The 17,459-nt window shown below is 57.7% G+C and overlaps 6 protein-coding genes across 6 annotated transcripts; 2 read left to right on the forward strand and 4 right to left on the reverse strand.

Moving 5' to 3' along the window:
- Positions 1 to 2,071: 2,071 nt before the first annotated feature.
- Positions 2,072 to 3,521, forward strand: CkaCkLH20_06192 (glucosamine-6-phosphate deaminase; the record flags this gene model as incomplete). The annotated part of the gene is made up of 4 exons (XM_038888909.1): positions 2,072 to 2,251; positions 2,318 to 2,350; positions 2,405 to 2,950; positions 3,003 to 3,521. 4 exons carry the CDS (start codon positions 2,072 to 2,074, stop codon positions 3,519 to 3,521), a joined length of 1,278 nt encoding a protein of 425 aa, XP_038745710.1.
- A 715-nt stretch (positions 3,522 to 4,236) lies between these two features.
- Positions 4,237 to 5,971, reverse strand: CkaCkLH20_06193 (putative acid phosphatase; the record flags this gene model as incomplete). The annotated part of the gene is made up of 4 exons (XM_038888910.1): positions 4,237 to 4,357; positions 4,408 to 4,760; positions 4,811 to 5,747; positions 5,862 to 5,971. 4 exons carry the CDS (start codon positions 5,969 to 5,971, stop codon positions 4,237 to 4,239), a joined length of 1,521 nt encoding a protein of 506 aa, XP_038745711.1.
- A 639-nt stretch (positions 5,972 to 6,610) lies between these two features.
- CkaCkLH20_06194 (uncharacterized protein) lies at positions 6,611 to 7,108 on the reverse strand (the record flags this gene model as incomplete). Its single annotated transcript, XM_038888911.1, has 1 exon — positions 6,611 to 7,108. The coding sequence occupies one exon, from the start codon at positions 7,106 to 7,108 to the stop codon at positions 6,611 to 6,613; it is 498 nt and encodes a 165-aa protein (XP_038745712.1).
- Positions 7,109 to 7,660: 552 nt separating this feature from the next.
- CkaCkLH20_06195 (N-acetylglucosamine-6-phosphate deacetylase) lies at positions 7,661 to 9,075 on the reverse strand (the record flags this gene model as incomplete). The annotated part of the gene is made up of 3 exons (XM_038888912.1): positions 7,661 to 7,928; positions 7,977 to 8,647; positions 8,698 to 9,075. 3 exons carry the CDS (start codon positions 9,073 to 9,075, stop codon positions 7,661 to 7,663), a joined length of 1,317 nt encoding a protein of 438 aa, XP_038745713.1.
- A 939-nt stretch (positions 9,076 to 10,014) lies between these two features.
- On the forward strand, positions 10,015 to 13,742 carry CkaCkLH20_06196 (uncharacterized protein; the record flags this gene model as incomplete). The annotated part of the gene is made up of 6 exons (XM_038888913.1): positions 10,015 to 10,316; positions 10,464 to 10,582; positions 10,646 to 11,920; positions 11,966 to 13,191; positions 13,241 to 13,327; positions 13,602 to 13,742. 6 exons carry the CDS (start codon positions 10,015 to 10,017, stop codon positions 13,740 to 13,742), a joined length of 3,150 nt encoding a protein of 1,049 aa, XP_038745714.1.
- Positions 13,743 to 14,686: 944 nt separating this feature from the next.
- Positions 14,687 to 17,030, reverse strand: CkaCkLH20_06197 (glycosyl hydrolase family 31; the record flags this gene model as incomplete). The annotated part of the gene is made up of 2 exons (XM_038888914.1): positions 14,687 to 16,807; positions 16,857 to 17,030. 2 exons carry the CDS (start codon positions 17,028 to 17,030, stop codon positions 14,687 to 14,689), a joined length of 2,295 nt encoding a protein of 764 aa, XP_038745715.1.
- Between the last annotated feature and the right edge of the window lie 429 nt (positions 17,031 to 17,459).

The raw sequence follows: 17,459 nt of genomic DNA on the forward strand, positions 1-17,459 counted from the left end.
CGGGTCCAGTCCAGTTGATTTGGGGGCCAAATAACGGAGGATGATGGGATGAGAGCGTTGGGAGTGTTGCTTAGGGTGGATGCATGTAAGTTGAGGGTCGAGTGCAACGATGAAGTGCTACCGGCCAGAGACGAGACTCCTCTACCGGTCCACTGCCGGGATGAAAACGACCTTGAGATGATGGAATAGCACTGGGGAAAAATGAGATGAGAGATGAGTAGTGGGTGTGAGTGAGGTGGTGAGTGAGGTGTACCGGTCTGAAACAGCGACTGCGCTGGTCTGATGGACGCCTTCGGGCAGCCACTGACGGTTGCTACCACTGCTGCTGCAAGCTACCCTGCCTCAATCCATTGCGGCGTCTCTAGACCACCCAGCCAGCTTGACCTGCTTGCCGGGTCTTGCTGGTTGGCAGGATGCGCTCTGGAGCACTGATTGTGTGGTGAGGTTGAAGGTGAGATGGGGAAGGAATCGTCGTCGCCCCTCCAGTTGTAACGTTGCCTTTGATAGGGGCCTTGGTGCACTCTGCACACTGTATTCGTCAGGTGGTGGCTGACCAAATCAGATGAAAGCGGACGGGACACTGCGGAGTTTGAAATTGTTAAGGTCCACAGCTACGGGAACATGCAACCACCAACAGCGGGGACGCCGGGAAACAATTGAACAGGGGTTTCTGGTCTATCTCTGAGAGAGGAATGTGAGACTTTTTCTCCATCTTCAACAATGGCAGCAGCTATCGATGCGATCAGCGATGGTGCATTACTGGATGCTTCTTGTCTCACAACACCGTCAATGCCGAATCGTTCAACACCACGTTTCTTGGCGGTTCTCGGACTGTTGTTCCATTGTCTCTGTTTCTAGACGCAACTAAACCGTCGAAACTGCAGCATCCGAGTACCAACCTCACATCACTAGCACGAGCTGGCCGACCTCGTCTCACTAGCATAACACCACTGCTTATGTATTCTCCGAAGCACGCAGTCGCACTCCAGTCCCACGCGGCAAACGGCAACCATGCCCGTCACGTTAGATCACTAGCAGCAGCCTCGGTCCCACGTATCAGTTACATGCAGACGCTCACTCCACGCAGGCCAGGTTGTCAGCCGCCAGATCGTACATGTAGCAAAACCAGGGACCCGGTCTCACGGACGCCGTGGCCCCCATCATCATTAGCCATGCCGACGACGGCCTCGCCACCCGTGCGTACTTTCACTGCCGCAGTAGTCCCGTCGCGAATGTTCTCCCTCGTAAGTTCTGACGTCCGAGAAGCCAAGACGCCTGGGATACCGACCCGACCGCCTGGCTCGTCCAACACCCACCAACTCCCAGACAGACATGCCAACCCCTGCTCGGGGACGTCGGGCCATATCGAGTCTAAATGATGGATGACGATGGCCCGTCGAAACGGGGCTCCGTCATGGTCTACTTGCTGTACGGTGCTGCTCACTACCCAAATGAACAACTCCTTCCAGAAGCCTCGTCTCGTGAGTCGTCGGCTGGTCGGTCTCGACACCCTCCACAGCCCCAAACCACAAGAGCGTCCTCGTCCAATCCCTGAAACCAGGTGACTCGGCCGATACCCACGACTGGCAACGTTGATAACAATGTTCCCCGCGGTCTTCTCCAAGGTGGGACGCGCGCGCCCGGTTGGTGGTGGGACTCACCACTTTCAAACACCACCGATAGCAGTGACGTTCCATCCCTCCACCACGGCCAAATCTTCAGCACACTTTTTTTCTGGGGGGAACGGCCTTCCGCAAAGTCTGTGATGTCAGCTGTGCTTCGCGACGGGGAACCCCTCAGGGGATTCAACCCCTCAAGGGAGCGAGACGACCGTTCTTGTCTCCGAACCTTGCCCACAGACCTGCCTACCTTGAGCAGTTGTGCCCTCATAAGCAGAGCCCCTTCAGCTTTGCATCGCTCGTAGTGCTTCTTTTCCCCGTCCTCTCTCTGAATACATCCCTCACCTGCAAGCCTGAGCTCATCTCTTTAACCCCCTCGCTCGCGCTTATACTACACCCTCCTCGTATCGTTGCAACCCCACGCTATACCGCTTCCATAAACCTTGTTCAAGATGAGGCTCATCATCCGTGACGATGCCGACGCGGCCAGCGCCTATGTGGCCAACTACATCGTGGACAGGATCAAGAACTTCCGTCCCACCCCCGCCCACCCGTTCGTCCTCGGCCTGCCCACGGGGAGCAGTCCCCTGGGGGTGTACAGGATGCTCGTAAAGAAGTACAAGGCTGGAGAGGTAAGGGTCGCCTCTGATCAGGATGTGTGTTAGTGTGTGTCTGTGGCTGACGGACCGGTTCCTTAGATCTCCTTCGAAAATGTCATCACCTTCAACATGGTACGCGTGAATCCATTCCAGTGACAAACATGATCATCGTCTCACACACCAAAGGATGAATACGTCGGCATCCCCCGCGACCACCCGGAGTCCTACCACTCCTTCATGTGGAAGCACCTCTTCTCCCACGTCAACATCCACCCCAACAACGTCAACATCCTCAACGGCAACGCCCCCAACCTCGAGGCCGAGTGCGTCGCCTACGAGGCCCGCATCAAGGCCGTCGGCGGCATCGACCTCTTCCTCGCCGGCATCGGCGAGGACGGCCACATCGCCTTCAACGAGCCCGGCTCCAGCCTCGCCTCCCGCACCCGCGTCAAGACCCTCGCCTACGACACCATCCTCGCCAACTCGCGCTTCTTCGACAACGACGTCTCCAAGGTGCCCCGCCTCGCCCTCACCGTCGGCGTCCAGACCGTCCTCGAGTCCAGGGAGGTCGTCGCCATCATCCTCGGCGCCAAGAAGGCCCTCGCCCTGCAGAAGTGCATCGAGCAGGGCGTCAACCACATGTGGACGCTCTCCAGCCTCCAGCTGCACCCCCACCCGATGCTCGTCGTCGACGAGGACGCCACGCTCGAGCTGCAGGTCAAGACTGTCAAGGTAACGAGCTCCCTCTCTTCCAAGCGCGTCCATCTGCTAACATGAGTCCCAGTACTTCAAGAGCATCGAAAAGGTGGCAAGAGAACAAGGCTTCGAGCAGATCCTCCCCTCAAGAATCCGCACCGGCCCGGGCCCCATCCCCGTGACAGTCGTCGACGAAGTCCAGACCCCGACGATCCTGCACCCGCAGCCCACGACCTCGCGCCTGCTCCGCGCCTCCCCGGCGACCGAGTACCCCGTCCGCTCCGTCTCCCCGGACATCGAGCTCGTCTTCGAGAGCATGGAGTCCCGCACCAAGTCGCCGACGGAGCAGCAGCTGCGCGCCGTCACCCCGGACCTCGTCACCGACAGGATGGCCAACCGCATGCCCGACCAGCCGGCCCTCGCGCGGCGTCTGACGCCGAACCCCGAACAGCAGCAGCAGCAGCAGCAGCAGTCTTCTCTGTCGAGGTCCGTCACGCCGGAGCCGGTCCTCGACCGCATGGCATCCCGCATCCCCGAGCCGGCGCTCGCGCGGCGGTTGACTCCGAATCCGGAGCAGCAGCTGCGTGTGAACGCCGTCGGCGCTTGAGTGAGCGGGCAATGAGAAACATGAAGAAGAGATGAAGAAGAGAGAGCGCATCATTGATTGTAAGCCGAGTCGTTTAACCGCACAGTCGCTCGCTTTCGCAGGTGCAAATCATTTCGTGGGCCGGCCAGAATGTAGCATAGTAGAACGGATCTGAATTATCATAAAAAAGGGAACTTGTAAAACTTTGGATAAAATCAGGAAAAAGGGAAATCGGGGCGCGCTTAGACACGCATGTCATGAGTAGAATGACCTTTTACGTACCGTGTACGTTTATTTGAGATGAGATGAACGAGAATAGAAACCGTGTGTGGGGGGGAGTTTGGAGTTTTGTGTATGTCGTTCAAGTTCTTCAAACACATTCATTATGTGATTGGCCAGGTGAGAGATCATCTCAGCTCTGGTTCAATACGAAAAAGCGCCCGGCCAGATGAAGGCTCGGGCGTTTGAATTCTCCTTAGTCGTTCAACGTAACTACATCCGGGTATAACAACGTGTTCCACTCACTCGACCGCCTCGGCATTTTGCAAACCACTTTCATCTGCCCCTCCTCAGTCTGCCGAACGGGCGCATGGCCCAAATTAGCCTATAATACACCTCACACCAAAAAGAATTGGCTTCGTTAAATCATTTCCAGTGAATCCATATATAAATCGCCGTTGCCCACACATGCCAATAGTATGAGAATAAAAAGCATAAATGTCCATTCAAATCGGCATCACGACTCCGCCGTGAACATGCGCTTGCTTTTGCTGCGTAGTTGTTGCGCCTTGATCTCGGGCGGCACAATCGTGTGGTGGACGACGTGTGGCCGGTAGATAGCTTCGACGGGCGGCATCCTGAAGAGAGTCAGCTTATGAACGCAAGTGAAAATGTCCAGCAGACTTACCAGTCGTCCACGCTGAGCGGGAAGTACTCGTACAGCAGGTCGTCCTCTTCTTTGGGGCTCTGACTTGAGTTGTGGACTACAGCTGCCATGGACTTGGTAAATTGCGGGCTCTGCACATCCGAGTTGGACCTGTTTGGACTCCTCTCGTCTTCGGACAGGGACAGGTTGATGGGCCCGGATATGCCCGGTCGCGAACTGGACATCGAGGGCCTTGCTGCTTGTCTCGCTGGTTCCGAAGACCACGCTGGTATTGGTGGTCGAGATATTCCCGGTGAGAGGGCTAGTTTCTTTGCGGGAGGCTGGCTGTTGCTGTTTTCTCGGTACAGCTGAGGCGTGCCCCAGTCTGCGGGTTGCTACAAACTGTCAGTCATCCTCAGCACCAGAAACGAAAGAAGCTCTTTACCTGAATGTTGTTTAGTGGCTGATATTTTGGTGCTGGCGTCTGTATGCCGTTGTCTCTGGGAGGAACAGATGATGAAGCGTCACTGTTGCTCCTCCTCTCGAGCTTCTTGTCCCCCGTCAAAGGGATGTCCTTCCGACTGTCGAAATTCCTTGGGCTTCGCCCCCTAACAATGACGGGACTCGAGTGTATTTCGGCAATCTTGATGTATTCTCCAGACTGCTGCTTTCCGAGCAGGCTTATCTGCACCAGATAGTGCTGCTGGAGACCTTTCCTCCTGCCGTTGTTCGCCGTCGCATGTTTGAACTGCAGCCTCTTCCACGACAGCGGCAACGAGACCGTATTGGCGTCCATCTCTTGCCCATTGGCCAAATCGAGGACAATATTCGGCGGCCCACCAGACGACTTGGGTTCCTCGGCGCCGATCGGGTGCGCGCTCTTCCAGGGTATCGATATGATCTCCGTCACCTTGCCCTCGATGGACTCGATCGCTATGATGGAAGCCGCAAGCTCGAAGATGGGTATGTGCCGCCCCTGCTCATCCAGCACATGCGTGATGTGTCTCGGCACCGTCACCTGTCCAGAGCACTGCCACAGGTTCCGCCGGTAGCACGTCAGCTCGAGGGGACGGCCGCTGTTCTCCACGCCAAAGACGTCCTCCGCGACGAAGAACATGCCGTACAGCTCCGCCGTGATCCCGAGTTCCACGGGCTGGCCGTTCCCGTCGACGAGGGTCGCCTTCAGCGTGGGCGCCGAGAAGCCCAGCAGCTTGTTGTCGAGCTCCTGCGCGGGTGAGTCCTGGCTGAACTCGGGCGCGGGCTGCGCCTCGAAGGGTCGGTTCGAGTATGCGAACGGGTCCTCGAAGCCCGTGGTGGACAGGTCTTGGAAATCGTAGCTCGGAGTGAAGGGTATTGTGGGAAAGGGGCCGTTCATCGTTTCCCTGCGGCCGACGTGTTAGTCGTCTGACACACCACACCCGTCCCAAAGATGCGACAGCCGCCCGCGAAGGTTCAGCTTGACAGCAGCGTTCCCGTCCGCACAAAAGATGACCTACAGGATAGACTCGTCGAAGATGGACGAGTCCAGGCCGTCCACAACGGTGCTGTTGATAGTCATGCCATCGCCAGGCGTCGCGCCGGACGATAATGAATGGAACGCGGCCATCGCATGGTTGTGCCAGCCGCGGGAGGACGAGTTGCGCTCGCTGGTCGTCGTCGCGAGGGACGATCCAGAGGGGTCGGGCGGCCCAGAGGGCGAGGAATTTGTCGACGGGACGTTCGATAGACAAACGAGGGACGGGCGCGGCTAGAATAATAGAAAAAAAAGTCGCAAAAGCAAAGGGCGATGTGCCGCCTGAGTACGGATAGCGAATGTCTTGTCCGAGCGACTGTCGATTGAAATGCAGAAGCGGAGGGATCTCTCTCTTGGGAGGCCCAGCCCACGGCAGCCGTGGACGTGGAGGTCGGGTGGAGCACTGGAGAGACGCCGCGCCAACCCCTATCAGGCCGCTGGTCTGCCGCCATTGGCTGACCAGCTCGCCAACGGCTGCAGGCGTTATCGCACTGTGGAGGCAGTGAGGGGGCGCCTAATGGGGTCTGTTCTGGGGGTTCTCTTAGCAGCATCCCCGGTGCACTGGGGAGATGAGCCCCGCTGAGCACAATGAAGTCCCCTGTCATTTTGGCTGCAGCAAACATCATGCTTGAAATTGCCAACACCTCACTTAGATACACTCGATGAATGAGTGTCGATTACTACCTTAGTGATGAATATCTCACAGTGTTTATAATTGACAAACGTTCACTCTCACTTCTTCGCCTCCAGCTCCTCCAAGAGCCTCTTGGACTTTTCCTCGAATTTGGGCGCCTCCATGCTGTCGATGACCTCCCAGACCTCATTAACCTTCGTCCCGTCATCCGTGAAGCTTAGGAACCACCCGAATTCCATCAGAAGGGGCTCTCCGTCACTGTATTTGCAGTGGAAAACGGTCGTCGCGGCGGCCTTCTTCTTCCAGGCGTCGATGGTGACGTTCTTGATCTCCGTCTTGTGCGTGGCGTGGACGGGAAGATGCTTGGAGAACATCTCCTCGTACGTCTTGTTGTCGGTGGCGAAGTCACCCGGGGCGCCTTGGGATTTGAGAAACGACTCGGGTAAGAAGCGGCGCTTGCAGTCGGGTGTTAACGTGGTCGAGAGGTAGGATGTGTCGTTGTGCGCTGTCGCTTTCTCGTAGCCCAGGAGGAACTCGTTGAGGGTCTTCTCGATGGCCTCGTAGACGGCGGTGAGGGATGAGTCTGAAGCGGACATGATGGATCTTATGATGAACTGCACGTTTTGAAAGTAGATGAAGTCAGACGAAGTCTGTGATTGAAGTTGAAATTGGATTTGAATGTCTTAAATATGTTCCTCGAGGACTGGAAGATCAGGGTGCGGTCATCGTCATTCTACGTGGGGAAATTAGCGCTTACCTTGGGCGCCCATCTTACTGTTTCTCACGCATTTTTTTGTGAAGGTCATATGGAACCCGTACGCCACCTACATCGTAGGAATGTTGTCTTATTTTCCCGTCAATTGCAGTCGAAGCGTTCCTACTTCTTGTTTCCTGAGAGAGATTGAGTGAGGTGAGTTGGTCAATCTGATGTCAGACCGTTGCATGTGGCTGTAAGTCAAATCTAGATGAATTCGCTATCCGACTAAACGTCACGTCTAACTACACCATATCCCAAAACTCCTTCATGCTGCTCTTCTATAATGCATCTTGCTTCATATCTATGAGTATACAGTCTATTGTAGGGTTCGTCCCTCTTTCAATCTTGTCTTATGCCATACTATGCCATGCCCACAAATGTGACTCGCACTTTACGAGATCGGCGATTGTGTGTCCTCCCGACTCGACACCATCCTTCCGGCCTTCCAGACTTCATCCACGACCAGCTGTGTGGCGCCATCTCTCACTTCCTCTGAGAAGATGACCAGGTCCGCATCGGCACCGTCTTCCAGAGATCCCTTGACCCCGTGAAGACCCAACATCGCCGCCGGGGTCGCGGTCACAGCCTTCAGGGCCTTGGGAATGCCCGTGCCGGACCATCTCAGGAAGTTGTTGACGCACTCCATCAATGTGACGGCACTGAGACCCGTTAGTGATGTTCACTTCAGACCAAGAGCTGTAACTCACCTTCCAGCGATCGTATCTGTGCCCTCCAACAACAACGTAGAGCCGACCTTGACGATATGGTTCATGTCCTCCCCGTTGGTCCACTCGTAAGACCCATCTGCAAGGCCCATCATGTGCATGGCATCGGTGACCAGGATGAAGCCATCAGGATGGGCATTGAAGGCAATCTTGATCGTGGTGGGATGCAGGTGGATGCCGTCAGAGATAATACCGAAGTAGGGCCTGGCCAGGCTCTCAGCAATACCCAAGACACCGAACACACCCGGGTTGCGGTGATGAAGAGGCCTCATGGCGTTGAACAGATGAGTAATCATCGTGGCTCCAGCAGCAACCGCAGCCGATGCCTCTTCGTATGTAGCTTCAGAGTGGCCGATGGAGTAGATGATTCCTCGTTCCCGCAGCTCGGGAATGAGTTCTGTCATCCGCCCACGTTCTGGGGCGGCGGTGATCATCTTGATGGGGATTACACCGCCGTTGGCGTCAGACTCAATGTTCTCGGCGCCATAGCACTCGACCAGATCATCGAACGTCTCTGCTTGCTGCAAGACGTCGACATTGTGAACGCCGTTCTTTGTGGGGTTGAGGAACGGGCCCTCGACGTGTGCTCCGAGAGACTCGGCTCCCTCATCCGCTGCTGCCGAGCCTTTAGACGGTCCCAGATATGGAAGGGCCTGTATCCGTGAGCCTTCTAGAACCTTTGAGATGCCGTGACTTTGCTCACCTTCTGATAGAGCTCTGGTCTCTGGCTGGTGAGAGTTGGGACGTAGGACGTGACGCCAGTGGCTATCAGCTTCCTGTTGAGCTCCCGGACCTTTTTGCCATATTGCGACATGTCCTCGAGGAGAGTAGAGAAGTTGAACCCAAACGCGCCGTTCAGCTGGCAGTCGATCATGCCGGGGGACACGATACGGCCGCCGAGGTTGACGGTCTCGTCCGGCAGCAGGAGGTCATCGAAGAAGGCCGCCTGGCTGTGGATGATTTTTCCCGTGACGGAGCTGACCCAGATGTCCTCCTGCACCAGGGCGTCGCCCTTCACGAGGCGGCAGTTTGTGAATTTTGTAATGCCATTCTTGGGCGTCTGGGGAATGGCGATGGGCATGGTGTCAGACTGGATGGTGAGCGCTGATTTGTTCCTGTGTAGAGAGAAGAGAGGTCGGCGGGTTGATCTTCAATATCGACGCCATGAACTCAGCTCCGAAACGCAGAGGGAGCGCTGGGCGTCATCCGGGTATTATTCACCGGCGGTGCAGCTGCGGGCTGCTGCAACCGCTGCGGCTCGGCGAAAGGCAACGGTGCCGGCATGGCCCGGCTTGCATGAAAGTCTGGTGGCTTCCAAGACGCTGGCGACCTCGTCATCGCCCCTCACAGTCACAGAGACTTGGCCACCACACATGGTGGTATGAGATAGGACGGAGCACATCACCAGGCGATAGCATCAACGTGCCCTCGGTGGGGATGGAGCATTGGAGACTGAAGTGCCAGGTGCCCTCCGAAAGGTGTCCGTTGCAGCGCCAGGTGCCTCTGGAACCCCTCCGAGTCAGAGACTACTTGACCAACGGCCGGTCCACATGGCAAAAGGACTCGTTTCTGTTGCTTTGTTTCACTCGAAAGCACCCAAGCACCGACGACGCACCACTGCTTTCGGCACCCCCTCCTCAAGATCCAGAATCGGAGAAGGCCCACATCGAGTCAGGGACTGGAGTGTGGAAGATCCAAGACGGATTGTCACAGTCGCAGACACCAGACACAGACTGAGGTGTCGGGCGGGACGGGGAATTGGAAAAGAAGGTTTGACGTGGTGAGGCTCCATGTAACGTTCCGTTGTCGAAGCCGAAGATCAGAACGCTAACAGAAGAAAGTGGACCTTGTCACGGTACGTACCATTCAGCATCGGCCCCATCCGCTCCACACACCCCCGCCTGGACTCTTGGACCGTGCGCCAATCGGCCATTCGATATCCCCGCCCTCCGGCAGCCAATCAGCTTCGGGCCGGGTCTGACAGGTCAAGCCCGGACCACCCCTCCCGAGAGCGCGGCACATGGCGTCCCACACTCAGTTGCAGCCCGCGTCCTCTCAGACGACGCGCGATGGACCCGGCAACAGCTCCAGACACCACCAGCGCCAGCATCCGCACCAGCATCAGCGTCCGTCCATCAACGGGGACTCAACGTCAGCGTCAACGTCAACGTCAACACCGGAGAAGGGTCGTCGTTACCTCTCCCCGTTCAAGACACGCTACCTGGAAAAGTACTATGCGCGTCAAAACGTGACGAGCCGCAGACCGCTCGCCATGGCCCAGCTCAACATGGAGCTCGACCCACTATGGCAGGATCTCGATTGGTACGTCTACCTCTTCCTCGACCCGCCCTCCCATGAGCCCTCCCTGTCGTCTCGTCCCGTCTCGTGTCGTGCTCGTTGCTTCTTCTAGAAGCCAGGCCCTGTGGATGCTATTCCGATTCGCTTGCTGACATGGTTCGTCTCGTCCAGGGCCATTGGCCAGATGCTCGTCATGGGTTGGGATGGCACAGAAGTGACGCCTCAGATACGCTCGTTGATTGAGGACCACCACCTCGGAACCATCATTTTGACGGCCAAGAACCTCAAGAGTCAGCAGCACTTTCCTTTCCGCCCCCAATCTGTCCCAGTCAACCCATGCTGATGTCCTGCAGCGGCCCAAGAGACGGCCAAGTTGGTCAAGGAACTCCAGACAATCGCTCACAAGGCCGGCCATCCTAAGCCCCTGCTTATTGCTCTGGACCAGGAGAACGGCGGCGTGAATAGTCTCTTCGATGAGGACTACGTGTGCCAGTTCCCGAGCGCCATGGGCGTGGCCGCCACGGGACGGGTCGAGCTAGCGTACGAAGTGTCAAAGGCTACTGCGACTGAAGTCGGAGCATGTGGCATCAACCTTATGCTCGGCCCTGTTCTAGACGTTCTCTCCAACGCGAGGTACCAGCCAGTCGGAGTCCGCGCCACCGGGGACGACCCCCAGGAGGTCTCTCAGTACGGTATCGCAGCCATCAACGGTATTCGTGATGCAGGCCTCGCGTGCTGCGGGAAGCACTTTCCCTCGTACGGGAACCTGGACTTTCTGGGCTCCAGCCTGGAAGTCCCCATCATCACTCAGACCCTGGAAGAATTGAGTCTGAGTGCTCTGGTGCCCTTCCGCAACGCCATCGCCACAGGGAAGCTTGATGCCATGTTCGTTGGAGGCTGTGGTATTTCGAACCCTTCTATGAACGTATCTCATGCTTGCCTGTCCAACCAAGTTGTGGATGACCTCCTGAGGGAAGAACTCGGCTTTGATGGAGTTGCCATCTCCGAGTGCCTCGAGATGGAGTCACTCACCCATGAGCTGGGTGTGCAGAACGGGGTTGTGATGGCCGTAGAAGCCGGGTGCGATCTCGTGCTCCTTTGCCGAGCCTACGATGTCCAGCTCGAGGCCATCAAGGGGCTCAAGCTCGGTGTTGAGAACGGCATCTTCTCCAAAGACAGAATCCTCACCTCCCTCAAGCGGGTGCTTCGTCTGAAGGACACATGCACATCCTGGCAGACCGCCCTCAACCCTCCTGGCATATCGCTTCTGTCTAAGCTGCACCCCTCGCACATGGCTTTATCAAGGAAAGCATATGACGACTCTATCACGGTTATCCGTGACAAGGAGAAGCTTTTGCCTTTACCGCAATCTATGCATCAAGAGGAGGAGCTGCTGCTCCTGACACCGCTTGTGAAGCCATTACCAGCCTCAAGCTTGACGAAGAGTATCCTACAGGCCAAAGATGCGCAGATGCTTGCGCCTACAGCCCATGACAAATGGCTCCACAGGGAAAAGGGGGCCATCATGAGTGGAGAGGGCGTCTTCCGGGAGTTTGGACGTTCTCTAGCTCGAGCACGCCACGGCAAGCTCCTCCACACCAGCTACACTGCAAACGGAGTTCGACCAGGTAAGTCGACTGTTCTGATGTGACGATCTCAGCTAAGTATAGAAGTGCATGAAAACCTCATCAACCGGGCATCCTGCATCATCATCGTGACTGCGGACGCCAACAGGAACCTATATCAGGCCGGGTTCACCAAGCACGTCGAGATGATGTGCTCCATGCTTCGCACGCGCGGTCAAAAGAAATCAGTCATCGTCGTTGCCGTAAGCTCTCCCTACGACTTCGCCATGGACAAATCCATCGGCACCTACATCTGCACGTTTGACTTTACCGAAAACGCTATGAGCGCACTGGTCCGCGCTCTGTGTGGGATGTTCGTACCCAAGGGGACTCTTCCCGGGACGCTACGGAAGAGCAAGAAGGTTCTCAAGTCGCGCCAGCACTGGATCGTCGAGGAATTCGACCGCGAGCGTGACAGTCAGGGGCTGGAGGAGCTTACCAAGGCAGTTTCTCGGGCGAACACGGTCGACCTCGGCCATTTGGAGAATATATCGGCGGCCTGCTTCGAGCTGTTCAACCCTGACATCGAGGAAGCGCACTTCGTGGTGAGAAACAGCAGCACGCACGCCCTGTACGGGTTTGCGGCGACGTACGTGGTAGACGGCATCGGTATCCTCGGCGCCATCTTTGTGGATCCGTCGAAACGGAACGTCTCGGTCGGCCGCTCCCTTCACCGGAGAGCCCTGAGACACCTCACCGGTAAGCGGGGCGTCAAGAAACTGCAGCTGGGGACGTCCTACCCAGGCGTTTTCCTTGGCATCCCGATCGACGAGGGAGGGGTCAAGAACTGGTTCGCCAACAACGGATGGGACGTTCAGTTCCCGAAGCGGCTCACCAATCTGATCATCAACGATCTCAGTAGCTGGAGCATCCCCGAAGGTCTGCTGCAGAGCATCCAACGAGCCAACCTCAGCTTCGATCTCATTCACGGCCTGGACAACGCCGAGACGGTGCTGGGCCACGTCGGCGCCCACGCGAACCCAGAGGTCTTTGAGCTGTACAAGTCTGCCCTGCAGGAGACCAAGGCGTGCGGTATCGTGCGAGCCAAGGGCCCGGGAGACGCGTTGCTGGGCACGATCATCATCTGCAGACCGGGGAGCCCGCTGTCGACGTTCATACCACATCTCCTGCCCAACGGGGACGAGGAAGTGGGCGGTGTACTCGCGCCCGTGGTGCACTCTGGGCCGCAGGACACGCTGGTGCTTCAGGGATTGACGTTGATGGGTGTTCGGCAAAACAAGGCGCACAAATCTGCCAGGACGGTGCTCAGCTGGGTATGTAGCCTCTTTATCATGGTAAGAGGCCTCGACTAACGGCGTACAGGTGCAAGATGACGCTTATGAACATGTCATGGCGATGGGATTCGAGATTCTGCAGTCGTACGAGGAGGTTACGAACGCACCGGACAACGTAGGTCGACCGGCAAGACGCTTTCAGAAGGAGAGGCTAACGCAGACCCCCAGTGGACTGATTTGAACTAGCTATGATACAATATGCCTTGGGAGGTTCATATTGAGGTATACCCTTTGCGGGACGTCGGATGCCTGGATTACGCTATCGGGGCAGAAGTTTTCACACATTTTCCATAGAGATCCTTCTTGCATATACTGCCGGGATAGGCGTTAAGGGAGCCCAATGAGACATGTTACAATCATCTAGAAGCGACCCCATCTGACGGACGCAGACCACCCTTGAAGTCGTATCGCAGAGTCGCACTCAGGCCCTTGAGAGGCTTCCAACTGCGCGGTTCCAGTGGAACTTGGGATCTGGTCCCTGCAACGCGATCCATCTCGCTGGTATCTACCATCGCTTCGGGACAGAATGAGATTATATTAAAGAGACCTCCTGGTCTTTGGTCCCTGGAGAGGAAGCATACAAGCAGACAGTATTACTCTCGAGTCCGAGAGGCTGTGATCGATTCTCCTAACTCTTTCCTCGCAGTTCTATACAGAAGAGCTCCATCTACGCAAGCGGCCTTTCTCATCTTCTCAAAGACTTCATCCGCCCAGTTCAGGGAGAAGTCTTCAAAAGATCTCAAAGCACCATCCTGGCAACGTCATCCGATCCTGCCGGATTACCTACCCCGCATTTGGGGAAACCCCTGTTAGTCAAATTGGAAGCTGAATCAGGACACGGCCGATGAGAACACAACTATCCATTGTCCAAATCAAAGTCAGCACGTCAGGTAGCGAAACCAGAGAGAAATTCTTAGCCCATCTAGAAGGCGAACAACGCAGCAGCGCATACTCGTAGCGGCGGCCTTGGACAGCTCTGACTGGGCTGTCTGGGATCCGGGGTCAGGTCGCGATGAGGGGCCGGGGAACGACCAGGGTCGAAAGGTGGGGATCGATCGTCGTGGTTCGCGGGGAAACTCTGGCCGACCAGGGGTTCTTCTTCGTGATGAGAGGGGTGACCTTGCTCGTGGAAGTCGACGAAATATGGGGATCGTCAGGTCGGGGAATTGGAGAAAGGACTCATTTGAATCAGACCATTGAGAAGGGGGGGAGCGACGCAGGACGGAGATGAGATGAGTGGTTCATTGCCAACGTCACTGACTTGGCGCGGGGACGCCTTGAACGAGATAGCCGTTACCCGACTGCTCCCGGTTGGTCGGGATGGCCGCTGGGACGGGCCGGCAGACCTCTCGGTGACGATGGCGACGAGCCGACAACTGAACTGGTAAAACCCATGACTTTGCACCGCGTCTACGCCGTTTAACCCTAGATAATGCAGATAACCTCATACATTCGTGAACATGACCACACAACCTCATAGCTCCGTGACGCTGAAGTCGCCCTTGAGAACCGACGTATCCTTGAGCTTCCCGTCCGCGCCGACCTCCAGCACGCCAACCTCTTTACCCTCGCTGTCGACGATGACGGCCTTGGCGCCCTCCTTGACCTGGTACAGCCTCACCTCGACGTCGGCCGCGTAGTCGTACACGGCACCGACGGCCTTGGTGCTCCCCAGCACCAGGACGGTGTTCTCCCGCACGTAGAGCGGGAGCGTGCCGAAGCCGTGCGTCTCCTTGAACCAGCCCGGACCCTCGCGGTGCTCCCCCGTGAAGAAGGACGTCCACCGGCCCCGGGGCAGGTAGAACTCGACCTCGCCCGACTCCTCGAAGATGGGCGCCGCCAGGACGCCGGGCCCGAGCATGAACTGCCTGTCGAGGTACCAGGCGGTCGGGTCGTCGGGGAACTCGATGCACATGGCGCGCAGCGAGAGCGGGATGCCCTGGTCGACGGCGGCCTGGGCCTGGGCGAAGATGTAGGGCATGAGGCGGGACTTGAGGGCGGTCCACTTGGCCAGCGTCCTGGAGCAGCCCTCGTCGGACTGGTCGTCGTCGTCGATGACCCAGGGGACGCGGTACGAGCTGCTGCCGTGCAGGCGGCTGTGGCTGCACAGGAGGCCCATGGCGACCCAGCGCTTGTAGATCCAGGGGGGCGGGTAGCCCTCGAAGCCGCCGATGTCGCAGCTCCAGAAGGAGAAGCCGCTGAGGCCGAGGCCGAGGCCGCCGCGGACGGACTCGGCCATGGCCTCCGGGGTGGACTCGCAGTCGCCGCCCCACTGCAGCGGGAAGCGCTGGGTGCCGGCGCAGGCGGCCCTGGCGAAGAGGACGGCCTCGTCGTCGCCGTAGCGCTTCTGGAGGGCCTCGTAGACGACCTTGTTGTAGATGAAGGCGTAGTAGTTGTGCATCTTGACGGGGTCGACGGTCTTGTCGTGCCATTCGACGTCGAGGGTCGGCACGCGCTCGCCAAAGTCCGTCTTGATGGCGTCGACGCCCTGGTCGAAGAGGGTGTTGAGCTTCCCCACGTACCACGCGCAGGCCTCGGGGTTGGTGAAGTCCACGAGGCCCATGCCGGCCTGCCACAGGTCCCACTGCCAGACGTCGCCGTTCCTGCGCTTCACGAGGTAGCCCTTGTCCGCGGCCTCCTTGAAGGCCTCGCCGTGCTGGGCGATGTAGGGGTTGATCCACACGCAGACCTTCTTGCAGAGGCCGGACTCCTTGAGGCGGGCGATCTGTTTCTTGGGGTCGGGGAAGCGCTCCGAATCGAAGACGAAGTCGGTCCAGGTGAAGGCCTTCATCCAGAAGCAGTCGTAGTGGAAGACGTCGACGGGGGAGCCGCGGGCCTTCATGCCCTCGAGGAAAGTGTTGACGGTCTCCTCATCGTAGTTTGTTGTGAAGCTCGTCGTCAGCCAGAGACCGAAACTCCAGCTGGGCACCTTGCCGGCGCGGCCCGTGAGAGTCGTGTAGCGCTTCAGGATGTCCTTGGGCGTGGGCCCGTAGATGATGTACCACTTGAGCCTCTGGCCCTCGACGACGGTCTGCAGGCGGTTGCAGCGCTCGCTCCCGATCTCCAGGTCGACCTTGCCGGGCGTGTCGATGAAGACGCCGTAGCCCTTGGAGCTAAGCCAGAAAGAGACGTTCTTGTAGGCCTGCTCGCTGGAGGTGCCGCCGTCGGCGTTCCAGAGCGAGATGGACTGGCCGACCTTGTTGTAGGCGCCGAACCTCTCACCGAGGCCGTGGATGGTCTCACCGACGCCGAGCGTGGTCTGGGTGAACATGTAGTGCTTGAAGTTGCGCATGTCCCCGGTCTGCATTGGCGTGCTTGGCGGGGGGTTGTACGCCAGGCCGACGCTTCGGCTCCCAAGGGACGTCAGCCGCTTGGAGCCGTCGGTACTGTGGAACTGTATGTCGAAATCCGGGTGGACGGTCGCGGACAGCGAGCCCGAGGATAAAGTCGTCGTGCCCTTGTCACCCTTTTTGATCTGTGCCTCAACCTCGGGCCTGCCATCTGGGAAAAGCTCGAAATGAGGACCCTTGTTGAGCGCGCCGGCCCAGTGAGTCGCCTCGACTGAGATGACGCCGTCAAACTCGGCCTTGACATCCTGTCTTGGTGTAAGTGACGTGCCGCAGAGGATCCAAGGTTTGACTTACAATGGTTACGGTGCTCGCATTCAGCGTGTGGCCCCGAGACTTGATTTTCCTCGTCGGGCACAATAAACTGAGGCCCTTTCCGCCCTCGATCTCGGTTGTATAGTAGACTTCCTCTGCGTATTCCGTCGCCGTGCCCTCGGCGGGCAGCCACATTCCATCGCGAAGGCGGACCATGTTGGACAGCTTTCAAAAAGGGGTATCTCAACACACGAACTGAAGATTTTGAAAAGTCAAGACGCGACTGAGCCAGGCTGCTCAGAACAGAGTGAATCTCGTCTCTTGTACGACGGTCTCTCAGTCGAGGGCAAAAGGATTAGGCGGAGCAGAGAGGACTCGCACGGCAGAGTCCCGCTATCGGGGAATATCGCCAGCGAATCCGGTGGCCGCAATCCCGCCGGGACCCGCAATAGAGCGAGCCTCGACGGCGAGGCCGCTGATTCATGTCCACGGGTTTAGCCATTAGAGTCGACCGATTGGCTGCGGCAGACGGCCCGAGAGCGCAGGATCGTGTTGGCGAGAACGAGAGCGGGAAGAAATGCGGATTGGAGAAGAATTGGGAGCAAAGAGGCACCAGCAGACCACTTTGCAGTTCTTGCGGAGATC

Source organism: Colletotrichum karsti (assembly GCF_011947395.1).
Source record: "Colletotrichum karsti strain CkLH20 chromosome Unknown Scaffold18, whole genome shotgun sequence".
Taxonomy (NCBI): Eukaryota; Fungi; Ascomycota; class Sordariomycetes; order Glomerellales; family Glomerellaceae; genus Colletotrichum; species Colletotrichum karsti.